At 45.4% G+C, this 12,730-nt stretch overlaps 1 protein-coding gene across 6 annotated transcripts in view; it reads left to right on the top strand.

Annotated features, from left to right (window-relative positions):
- The window catches only part of LOC126480682 (DNA polymerase iota), a 49,287-nt gene that overhangs the window by 21,076 nt on the left and 15,481 nt on the right, over positions 1-12,730 (top strand). Inside the window, exon 1 of one of the 6 annotated variants that reach the window (XM_050103905.1) lies at positions 7,647-7,773. The exons of the other annotated variants lie outside the window; for them this stretch is intronic. Within the exon in view, the coding sequence (XP_049959862.1) occupies positions 7,660-7,773 (114 nt within the window). The 5' untranslated portion in view covers positions 7,647-7,659. Of the gene's footprint in view, positions 1-7,646; positions 7,774-12,730 lie in introns of those variants that run through there. 6 annotated transcript variants of the gene reach the window in all.

Genomic DNA, 12,730 nt, shown 5'->3' with positions numbered 1-12,730 from the left:
AAATCACAGAACAGCATCCCCCCTGCAGGTCCGGGGGTTAGAATAGGCCCGAGGTCTTCCTGCCTGTCGTAAGAGGCGACTAAAAGGAGTCCATCCCCCTCAAGGGGGTAGTTAGCACCTGCGTCCGGAGACGGACGGTCCCACGACGTATATTTGTGGTCCTTTTGGTTTTTTACTTCTCGTTTCTTCCTTCTTTGGTTGGTTCCTTTCTTTGTTCTTCTCCATCTCACTGTCTTCCTTACTCCTTCCCTTGTCTTCTTCTCCTTGCCTTCTCATTGCCTTCTTCTCCTTGCCTTCTCATGGCCTTCTTCTCCTTGCCTTCTCATTGCCTTCTTCTCCTTGCCTTCTCTGGTCTCCGCCTCGGCGTTTGAGACAGTCTGTCCTCTCTCTCTCTCTCCCTCTCTCTCTCCCTTTTCCTCTTCTTCCTTCCTCCCTGTGCGTGCCTGAAGGCCGACCCACGCGTTCGCACGCGTAGCCGGTGACGGGGTAACGCGTAATTCCCCGCCCTGGGTAAACATGTAAGGCACGCACGTACCCCCTGGTAAAGGCCAGGCCCAGGGAGGGGTGATTGCCTGAGCTGATGCCTTCTGACCATGCCGATTGGTCCCTCCGTCTGTTTCTCGGGAGGTGTGACCTGAGGTGTAAACATTCACCTAAGGCGGGATTGCCCTCTGAGAGGGTCCCCACAAGGAAGGAGCGCGCCATCGGAGACGCTGGCAATCATGGGGGATTCCTCCGCAATGGATTTCACTCCATTTCTCTCGATTTCTGCCCGAAAACGGAAACATGACGAGCCACCAGTGACAAAAGTACTACCGCCTGCCCCACAGTTCCTCGTCGTTTCTCGATCTGAGGACGGAAAGGATTTTTCCTCTGTCAACACTTTCGTTATCCAGAAGGGCGTAGATGCCATAGCCGGATCTGTCAAATCTTGTACCAGGTTGCGTAACGGTACCTTATTACTAGAAACTGAAAGCGCCTTTCAGGCACAAAAACTGCTTTGGGCCACACTCCTGTACACGTTCCCTGTCCGGGTGGAGGCTCACCGAACTTTGAATTCGTCTCGTGGTGTAGTCTATACTAGCTCCCTTGACGGATTGACTGACGAGGAGATTCAATCTTTCCTCGCTGAGCAGGGCGTGACGGCTGTCCATAGGGTCATGAAAAAGGTCAACAATGACCTTGTACCGACCCGGACACTTTTCTTGACCTTCGATAGTGTTAAGCTGCCATCGCGCATCAAGGCGGGCTACGAGGTTATTTCTGTTCGCCCCTATGTCCCGACACCTACGCGCTGCTACCAGTGTCAGCGTTTCAATCACACTCGACAGTCTTGTTCCAATGCGGCTAAATGTGTCACTTGTGGCAGGGATGCCCATGAGGGTGACTGTCCACCTCCGTCTCCTCGTTGTGTGAACTGTCAGGGTGACCATGCCGCATCCTCCCGCGACTGTCCTGTCTATAAGGAAGAACGCTGTATCCAAGAAATTCGGGTCAAAGAGAAAGTGTCCACCTCGGCTGCTCGCAAGCTATTGGCTAGTAGGAAGCCCACGCTGCTCCCAGCGGGGAAATACAGTACTGTCCTCGCCTCTCCTCGGCCTACCAGGGAGGTGGCAACCCAGACATGCGATCTGACCTTCAGCACCACGGTCGTCCGTTCGGCCAGTGCTAAGATCGCGCGGTCGACGTCTCCTCTTCCTCCCATCACCCCACAGACACCAGCCCCTTCATCAGCTTCTGCTAAGACAAAGACCCAGAAGTCAGATACACGGGCCTTCAAGAAGGAACCGTCCCGTGCAGACTTCCTACGTACCTCGACCTCCCAGCCTTCGACCGATACTTCCACCAAACGTCCTTCCAAGAAGGCTCATAGGCAGCACAGTTCTCCTTCTCCACCACGGCGCATTTCTTCTCCTGCGCCACCCAGCGGTTGCCGCCCCAGGCCGTCATCCGTTTCGCCTGGCCACACCGCTGGTAGCCGAACATCTGGCCGTTCACCGGCGGAGGAAGCTCCCCCTCCCGGCCATCTTACCAAGATGGCCGATGAACCTATAGACCCAATGGACGATGACTGTCCGCCTACTGATAGCGGCAGCAGTGCTCGCTCGAAGCCAGGCCCTCAGCGGCCTTCGAGGTGACCCCTTCTTTCATCTTCCTTTTCTTCTTACGATGGCACTTATTCACTGGAATATTCGCAGCATTCGCTCCAACCGAGAGGACTTGAAGTTGCTGCTCTGCTTGCACCGTCCGCTCGTCGTAGCCCTCCAGGAAACGAAGCTACGCCCATGCGATCAAATTGCCTTGGCACACTACACCTCTGTGCGTTTTGACCTACCCCCTGTGGTAGGTATCCCGGCTCATGGAGGGGTTATGTTGCTGGTCCGGGATGATATTTACTACGATCCCATCACGTTGCACACCGGCCTGCAGGCAGTTGCCATCCGCATTACTCTCCCCACTTTTACATTTTCCATTTGTACCGTTTACACTCCATCGTCATCTGCCGTTACCAGGGCAGACATGATGCAACTTATTGCTCAGCTACCTGCACCATTTTTGTTAACTGGAGACTTCAATGACCACCATCCCCTTTGGGGCTCTCCAGCATCCTGCCCGAGGGGCTCCCTGTTAGCAGACCTTTTCAACCAGCTCAATCTTGTCTGCCTCAATACTGGCGCCCCTACTTTTCTTTCGGACACATCTCGCACCTATTCCCATTTAGACCTCTCTATATGTACTCCCCAACTTGCACGCTGGTTTGAGTGGTATGCACTTTCTGATACATATTCGAGCGACCACTTCCCTTGTGTTATCCATCTCCTGCAGCATACCCCCTCTCCGTGCTCATCTAGTTGGACCATCTCCAAGGCAGACTGGGGGCTCTTCTCTTCCAGGGCGACCTTTCAGGATCAAACCTTCACAAGCTGCGATCGTCAGGTCGCACACCTCACGGAAGTCATTCTCGCTGCTGCTGAATATTCCATCCCTCACCCTACTACTTCTCCACGTCGCGTACCGGTCCCCTGGTGGACCGCAGCATATAGAGACGCTTTACGTGTTCGTCGACGTGCTTTACACACCTTTAAACAGTGGCGAATTGTATCAATTATAAACAATTACGTGCACAGTGTCGTCGTATTATTAAAGAAAGCAAGAAAGCCAGCTGGGCTGCTTTCACAAGCACCTTCAACAGTTTTACTCCTTCTTCTGTTGTCTGGGGTAGCCTGCGCCGGCTATCTGGCACTAAGGTCCACTCACCAGTTTCTGGCTTGACGGTCGCGAATGACGTCCTGGTGGCCCCTGAGGATGTCTCCAATGCCTTCGGCCGCTTTTTCGCCGAGGTTTCGAGCTCCGCTCATTACCACCCTGCCTTCCTCCCCCGCAAACAGGCAGAGGAGGCTAGGCCACCTACTTCCGCTCCTCGAATCGTGAAAGCTATAATGCCCCATTCACCATGCGGGAACTCGAAAACGCACTTGGCCGATCACGGTCCTCCGCTCCAGGGCCTGATTCTATTCATATTCAGATGCTAAAGAACCTTTCTCCTGCGGGTAAAGGTTTTCTTCTTCGTACTTACAATCACATCTGGATTGAGGGACATGTTCCCGCATGCTGGCGCGAGTCTATTGTTGTCCCGATTCCTAAGCCGGGGAAGGACAAGCACTTGCCTTCCAGTTATCGACACATCTCACTTACCAGCTGTGTCTGTAAAGTGATGGAGCGAATGGTTAACTCTCGATTGGTTTGGCTGCTCGAGTCTCGACGCCTACTTACCAATGTACAATGTGGATTTCGTAGGCGCCGCTCTGCTGTTGACCATCTGGTTACCTTGTCGACCTTCATTATGAGTGACTTCTTGCGGAAGCGCCTGACCGCGGCTGTGTTCTTCGATTTGGAGAAGGCTTACGACACCTGTTGGAGGGCGGGCATTCTCCGCACCATGCATACATGGGGCCTTCGCGGTCGCCTCCCTCATTTTATTCGTTCCTTTTTAATGGATCGACAGTTCAGGGTACGTGTGGGTTCTGTCCTGTCAGCCACCTTTCGCCAGGAGAATGGGGTGCCACAGGACTCAGTTTTGAGCGTCGCTCTCTTCGCTATCGCGATCAATCCAATAATGGATTGCCTCCCAGCTGATGTATCAGGCTCCCTTTTCGTGGACGATTTTACCATCTATTGCAGTGCGCAGTGTACACGTGTCCTGGAGCGCTGTCTTCAGCATTCTCTTGACCGTCTTTACTCCTGGAGTGTCGCCAATGGCTTCTGTTTTTCTGCCGAGAAGACGGTCTGTATTAACTTCTGGCGCTACAAAGAGTTTCTCCCACCGTCCTTACGACTCGATCCCGTTGCCCTCCCAATCGTGGAGACAACAAAATTTGTAGGTCTTACATTTGACAGGAAACTTAGCTGGTCTCCACATGTCATGTTTGGCTGCCCGTTGTACCCGTTCTTTAAATGTCCTCCGTGTTCTCAGTGGTATGTCGTGGGGAGCGGATCGAACCGTCCTGCTTCGTCTATATCGGTCGATCGTCTGCTCCAAGCTGGATTATGGGAGCTTCGTATACTCCTCTGCACGGCCATCCATCTTACGCCGCCTCAACTCCATACAACATCGGGGTTTACGACTTGCGATCGGAGCGTTTTATACTAGTCCTGTAGAGAGTCTTCATGCTGACGCTGGCGAATTGCCACTCACCTACCGGCGCGATATACTGCTTTGTCGGTATGCCTGTCGGCTACTGTCAATGCCCGACCACCCGTCTTATCGTTCCTTTTTTGACGACTCTCTCGACCGTCAATACGGGTTGTATGTCTCTGCCCTGCTACCCCCTGAAGTTCGCTTTCGTCGCCTCCTTCAACACCTTAATTTTTCACTCCCTGCAACCTTTCGAGTGGGCGAGAGCCACACGCCACCTTGGCTCCAGGTTCAGGTCCGCGTTCACCTTGACCTCAGCTCGCTCCCAAAAGAGGTTACCCCCAGTTCGGTCTACCACTCCCGTTTTGTTGAACTTCGTTCGAAGTTCATCAATATGACCTTCATTTATACAGATGGCTCAAAGACCAATGACGGGGTCGGGTGTTCTTTTATTGTCGGGGCACAAAGTTTCAAATACCGGCTCCATGGCCATTGTTCGGTCTTCACAGCTGAGCTCTTTGCCCTCTACCAGGCTGTTCTTTACGTCTGCCGCCACCGACATTCTGCTTATGTCATCTGCTCCGATTCCCTGAGCGCCATCCAGAGCCTCAGTGATCCGTATCCGGTTCACCCTTTCGTGCACCGGATCCAACGCTCTCTTCAGCAGCTGGTGGACGTCGGTTCTCCGGTTAGCTTTATGTGGGTCCCTGGCCATGTCGGTATCCCTGGGAACGAAGCTGCAGATGCCGCGGCCAAGGCTGCGGTCCTCCAGCCTCGGACAGCTTCTTGTTATGTCCCTTCGTCGGATTGTAGCAGGGTAATTTGTCGGCGCATTTTATCGCTGTGGCATACCGATTGGGCTGCACTTACAGACAACAAGCTTCGGGCCTTGAAACCTCTTCCCGCGGCTTGGACGTCCTCCTCCCGCCCTTCTCGGCGGGAGGAGGTCGTTTTGGCCCGGTTACGCATTGGACACTGCCGGTTCAGCCATCGCCATCTGCTGACGGCTGCGCCGGCGCCGTTCTGCCCATGTGGGCAATTGCTGACGGTCCGCCACATTTTGATGTCCTGTCCAGATTTTAACACACTGCGTCTAGATCTTAACCTGCCATGTACTCTAGATGCCATTTTAGCGGATGACCCACGAGCAGCTGCTCGCGTTCTTCGTTTTATCAATTTGACAAACCTCTCTAAGGACATTTGATGATGCTGTTTTTTAATCCTATGCCTGTCAGTCTGTCTTTTATCGTGTTTTCCCTTTTAGTTGTTGTTTTAAACTTGTGCCTCGCGGTGCATTCTTAACGTAGTCAGGGTGCTAATGACCATTGAAGTTGTGCACACAGGAAAAAAAAAAAAAAAAACCCTGCAAAAAGTGTAGCTGCTTCTCTGCTGTGATGATATTTGTGAGTGCCTGGTCTTATCTTCCTCACAAACTATTTCATTCTTCACTGTTACACTGTCTGGAGCCTCTCGCATGGTGCCACTAACCAGTTGGACCTAGATTTGTAATGTATTGTTATGCCTCTGTCACCACCCCTTTAAATTGTTTTGTGACAGGCAGATCCTGACCTCCCAAGAGAGACGTCGGTGTGGCAGATTTTTGTAGACAATTGTATAAGAAAATTAACTCCATTTGAACAGGCCTCAGAAGGCCCAATAGTACCAGTTGACCACAATGTCATCCTCAGCTGACTTGCATCATCGAATGCGGACATGGACGGGTGTGGAATCAGCATACCATTCTCCTTGCCATTGTCAGTTTTTGTTTTTTTTTCATGTGGAATGACTACTACTCAGTTAAATAGCTCCTCAATTGACATCATGTGGCTAAGTGCACCCCAGGCCGGCCTAGCATGGTGGCCCAGATTGTCATCCATCCCAAGTGCCAACCACACTTGATGGTGCTTAACTTTGGTGATCTAATGGGAACTGGTGTATCTACTGCAGCACATCCATTGACAGACCACTGCATGCTTTTAATTAAATTACAAAATTGATGTCACACTTATTTATGAAGTAAGAAAATGTTACTCTGTTGTTGGGCTTTGCAGTCTAGTGGTAAAGCATGTGCCTGGAAACAAAAAGGTCACAGAATTGCATTCTAGTCAGACCGCAGGTAACTCAGTCTAACATTCACCTGTCAGTGTGATGGAGACACTACAAAAATGGCTCGTTTGGATTCCATGTTAAACTGTTGGTCCCTTTTCCCCCGTTGGATATCTGGGGTAGGTTAGGGACATATTAGTCACTGACATGGTGTCAGATTAAAAGACTTGAACCAGGCCATTGAGCCACAGGAAATTATTAATTATTAGTATTAGGCTTTAGAAGTCAACTAATCGTAGTTTTCCTTTTCTTGTGAAGAGGTGTCACCACTGAGCGAAACTGTTTGGATCAGATATGATTGAAAATATGTATTACAGAAATAAATATATTTCCAGGATATGGTTATAATGCTTAGTATATGATCTAGCTATATGTGTCCTCTGCTACAGTGACTTGCATCTATTCATGCACTATTTGTCTACAAAACATCATCTTTCATGAGTGTGTTACAAATCTGTTATATTGGAAATGGTAAACCAGTTGTGAGAAAGATTCATTTTGAGTTGACTTACAGTTAAAAGAAATTGTTATTGCACATTTTGCATATTTCTGTAATTTCATTGAATCTCTATTTTCTCTTTTCATCTGTGTGATATATGACTTACATCTGTTCCGTAGCATGGATGTTGGTGTTTTCCACACTGCTGAATTTGTTTCCAGACATGAATTTCATGTTGTGAGTCAAATGCTGTGACTGTTTCTTAAAATATTTCATAATACCTTACAGTATTTTCTGTAACAAGATGCTGCTGTGTATCATAATTTTCTCTGTCCTTTATCTCCCCATAATCTTTTTTACAGTTACTGCTTCTTTCCAGACTATACTCCAAAGCTGATTGTAAGCAAAATTGCCTCAACTATGATTTGATTTTCTTAATAGAAAGAACCTGTCAAAAATGTGGCAGATATCTAAGGGAATGTCAATTGGGAATAAAAATTGCTGTAACCAGTCACGTTTATTATACTGTACTTTCCACTGCATGTTTTGGAGACTTATTCATTCAGCATCATGGAACTTGTCATTTAATAAGGTGTGGATATATTGTATCTTACACCCAAACCTCCAGATGTCAGACACTTGGATTGGTACCAAAGTTTGTGTGTCGATACAGTATCGACCAAAACACTAATTTAGTTTGTGCTGTGTGCTGTTGTCTAGTAGAGCATCTGTTCTGTAGCATGGATGTTGGTGTTTTCCACACTGCTGAATTTGTTTTCAGACATGAATTTCATGTTGTGAGTCAAATGCTGTGACTGTTTCCTAAAATATTTCATAATACCTTACAGTGTTTTCTGTAACGAGATGTTGAAAGTAACACCTGAACTACAAAGTGTAGGAAAAGCCTATATGTGAGTTGCTATCGTGGGGGATCTCTGCTAGTTCAGTTGGTAGAGCTAAAGATCCCGAGTTCGAAACCCACTAGTGGCGAATTTTTGTTAACAGTTTATGAAAGAAATTGTTATATGGAAGGATATTATTCTGACGTTTTGGAGTTTTTAGTACTTTTTTTTCCGTCTGCTTTTGCTTCATTAGTTGAAAGTAGCAGACATATAGTGTACCTTTGTATAGATAGGTGTGGTGTTATGTATATAGATGTGCACTATAGGTTTGCCACTTTCAACTAATGAAACAAAAGCAGATTGCTAAAAGAACAGTGCTCCAAACTCTGAAATGTCCTTTTAGATGTCAGAAAAATGTCTCCGACTTAACAATTTCATACTTAAAATATTTTAAAAAATTCGCCATACCTTTAGTACGATGATCTGATGCTCTACCAATTCACCTACCAATGATCTACACTTTCTTTCCTCGCAGATACACTTTTCCTATACTCCGTAGTTCTGGTATTACTTTTAATTACCATTTATGCATCTTCTACTGGATTACAGCACACAGCACGAACTAAATCAGTGTTTTGGTTGATACTCTATTGACATACAATGTTTAGTACTGATCTGGAGATTTGGGTATTAAAGTAATTTATGTTGCTGTTTGGCAGCAGAAAACAAAATCTATTTTAATGCAAAGCTCAAAGACATTACATACATAAATATTAACATAAATGCAAGTAGCTTTCAGTGGTCACAGCTTCCTTTCTCTTGTCATATTTACATCACAGAGTACACACTGAACTAAGCAAAGGGGTAATTTTATACACTAATAAGTACAAAGAACACACAGGTTCTAAAAAGTAATAGTACTCCCAACAGTGACAAAAAGGCTAATTTTACTTATTATATTAAATGGATGCTGTGTGTGTGTGTGTGTGCAGTTTTTTTTTAAATATGCACAACAAAGTTAAAATACCTCTTTCGAAACCCTGTAATTGTCTCCCATTGCAATATATGAGTTTGAAATGTGGCTCAAAGCTGCCAACAACCTTCCTCTGTGACAATGCAAAAGCATGGACCCCTGTGATATCGTCCTTGGGCTTGGCGATGCTTCAGAAAGCAAGGCGTCCACACATGTGAAAAAAGGCCAGAGCTCCGACATCCAGGTGAGGTGTTAAGTGGTGTAATCATTTCTCATTGGCACAAAATTTCATGGTCAGGGTAGTATCAAATGTTTTATGTTTTTTTTTGTTTTATACTTTCTGATATGTTCCACACCCACGAGATTCATCTCATTTGTGGGTCTATGAAACGAAAACTGAATCTAATCCAATCTGATCATAGTCTGCCAACCACCATGTGGATGTTTCATGCAATGGGAAGCTCATCACAGCCCCTCTTACCATTATTTCACCCTTCCTTTTGGCACCTCTGTGATGGAGGTCAGAACTGTAATGCCTTGAGTTGAATCATGCTGTTTTCTTTCGGGTGGCTGGGGAAAACATTTCAGACACACTGCCACTCAATTGACATGAAAATACCACAGTGGGTGGCATAAAATGTATCACTCAAACCACTCCTTTCTTTGGCGTGTTGATTTCAGGTTGTTGTAGAGAGCTGCTTGTTTTAAGGAAATATTATGTTAATGTTAAAAACATCAGTTCACAGTGTGATTAGCAACAGGATGACATTCTTGACAAACTTGAAATTTGAATGTGATCCGAAGCAGCGAAAGGTGCCCAAGTTTTATTTTTCCAACCGTACTGTTTCACACCACCCTCTTGTGTTGTGATGTCAGGGGGATGAACATTGACACATCTGTGAATAAAACGGTTAAGGGTCCCTCTAAGACCTCCCAGTTTGGCAACACCCTCGGTGTCACCCACCCGCCCTCCTTTGTTGAGCACTTTAAAATGTACCTCTACAGAGAGACCTTGTGATTGATGCATGGGTCCATGCAGGCAGGTTATGCTGCTGCTGCTCTAGCTCCTGCTACAGAACATATGTATTGGAGGGATGCTAGGGGTGTAACAACCTGCCCATTATGTGATGTCCTTGGTGGCATTGGGCAGATTTATGGTGAAATTTGGTGTCAATATGACACCATTAAACCACTTTACAACTTACCTGTACATCTGAGCTCTGGCCTTTTTTGGCAAGTATTAACAAAATGCTGTTTGAAGCATCACGAAACCCGAGGGTGACGTCGCAGGTCCCCACATTTTTGTACCATTACAGAGGAAGGTTATGGGCACCTTTGAACCAAATCTCAAACTTCTATATGACAATGAGAGACAATTACTGGGTTTAAAAAAAACTGACCTTTAACTCTTTGAGTCCCAATTTCAAATTTTTTCACACAGTTAACCTTTATCATCATAGCAAGTAATGAATAAAGAAGAAAATGGCAAAAAGTAAACAAACTTGTTTCAGGGAAGTGGTTTTGCTTTGGAACCACTGTGACACGCAATTTTCAACTGCCCATCGTTCCATGTGATATATTTAAAACCAGATTTGCATTTTTCCGAGATAAAATCCCGCATCTCGATATTTTGATGATCTAATAATGCCTAAAACAAATTATAGTAAAATAACGAGCAAATTGGGTGTAAAATGTAATAAATTTTGTATCAGAATAACAGTCTGTGCCAGTGGTTTTATTCCAATAAAACTCACAAAAGCAGTAGTACAAACTCAGGTTTGTTGCAATATCTTATATACATGTACTTTCACTGTCTGTGATCTCCTGAGTATGCGCGCTATACAAAAAGCCCATGTCAAAATCTTCTACAATCAGGTAGCACGATCTCTGCATCAACTGTTGCTTTGAACACTATTAGTGACTGCTGCAATGCATTACATCGACATCTACACCCACACCCACACCCACACCCTGCAAACCACCATGAAATGCAAGGCAGAGGCTATGTCCCATTATACCAGTCAGTAGGGTTTCTTCCTGTTCAATTCACATATAGAGTGTGAGAAGAATGATTATTTGGAAGCCTCTGTGCATGCTGTAATTACTCTAATCTGGCCTTCACGGATCCGATGTTAATGATATATAGGTGGCTGTAGTCTGTTCCTAGTGTCATCACTTAGTTGGTTCTTGAAACTTTGTTATCAGACTTTCCCAGAACAATTTACATCTATCTTCAACAGTCTGCCAGTTCAGTTTCTTCAGCAACTCGGTAACACTTTCCCGTGTATCAAACATACATGTGATCATTCTTTCTGTCCTCCTCTGTATACATTCAGTATCCCCCATTAGTCCTATTTGGTAAAAGTTCCAATATTCTGGAATGGGTCTCACAAGTGATTTGTAAGCAATCTCCATTGCAGACTGATTGCATTTCTCCAGTATTCTACCAATAAACAGAACCTGCTTTACCCACAGCTGTGCCTGTGAGTTCATTCCATTTTATATCCTCACAAATTGTTATACTCATATATTTGTATGAGTTGGCTGATTTGAGCTGTGACTCATTGATATTACAGTCCTGGGATACTATGTCTTTTCATTTTATGAAGTGCACAGTTTTAAATTTCTGCTTTAACACATTGCCAATCTTTGCACTACTTTGAAATATTACCAAGGTCTGACTGATACAAATATGCTAATTCTTTTAGACAGTGCTTCATTATAGATAACTGAATCATCTGCAAAAAGTCTGAGGTTACTGTTAATATTGTCCACAAGGTCATTAATATACAACATGAACAGCAAGGACTCCCTGGGTCACATCTGAATTTACTTCTACATCTGACAATGACTCTCCATCCCAGATAACATGCTGTGTCCTCCCAGCCCAAAAGTCCTCAATCTAATCACAGATTTCACTTGATACCCCATACAATCAAACTTTTGACAATAAAGGTAGGTGTGGTACTGAGTGAACCACTATTCAGAAATCAAGAAATACTGTGTCTATACGACTGCTGTAATCCAAAGTTTTCAGTATGTTGTGTGAGAAAAGTGTGAGTTGGGTTTCATATGATCAGTGTTTTTGGAACCCATGCTGTTGGCATGGAACAGGTCATTCTGTTCAAGATACGTCATTATGTTTGAGCTCAGAATAAGTTCTAAGATTCTACAACAATTTGATGTCAAAGATGTTGGACGGTATGTGAAATACTTCTACTACTCTTCCTGTCGACTGGTGTTACCTGTTCTTTCTTCCAACTACTGAGCACGGCTTTTTGTTTGAGGGATCTACAATAGAAGAGTTAGAAGAGGGGCTAACCCAGGCACAAATTCAATATAGAATCTGGTAGGTATTCCATCAGACCCTGTTGCTTTGTTCAGTTTCAACAATTTCAACTGTTTCTCAACACCACTGACACTAATACTTACTACACTCATCTTCATCAGTGGTATGAGGATGAAGTTGGGGTAGTTCTGTTGGGTTTTCCATTGTAAAGGAAAATATGAAAACAGAGTTAAGGGTTTCAGCTTTTGCTTTGCTACCTTCAATTTGAATTCCTGTCTCATTTTCTAGGGCCAGGATGTTAACTATGGTGCCAGTAACAGCGTATGTATATGAACAGAATTTCTTTGGGTTTTTTTAAAGATCATTTGACAGCATTCTGCTACAGTAGTCACTGAAGGCTTCATGGATTGCTCTCTTGACTGCGAAACACTTCTCATTCAACATC

Source organism: Schistocerca serialis, chromosome 5 (assembly GCF_023864345.2).
Source record: "Schistocerca serialis cubense isolate TAMUIC-IGC-003099 chromosome 5, iqSchSeri2.2, whole genome shotgun sequence".
Taxonomy (NCBI): Eukaryota; Metazoa; Arthropoda; class Insecta; order Orthoptera; family Acrididae; genus Schistocerca; species Schistocerca serialis.
The sequence above is the reverse complement of the archived record's forward strand: the minus strand, read 5'-3'. Positions and strand labels throughout refer to the sequence as shown.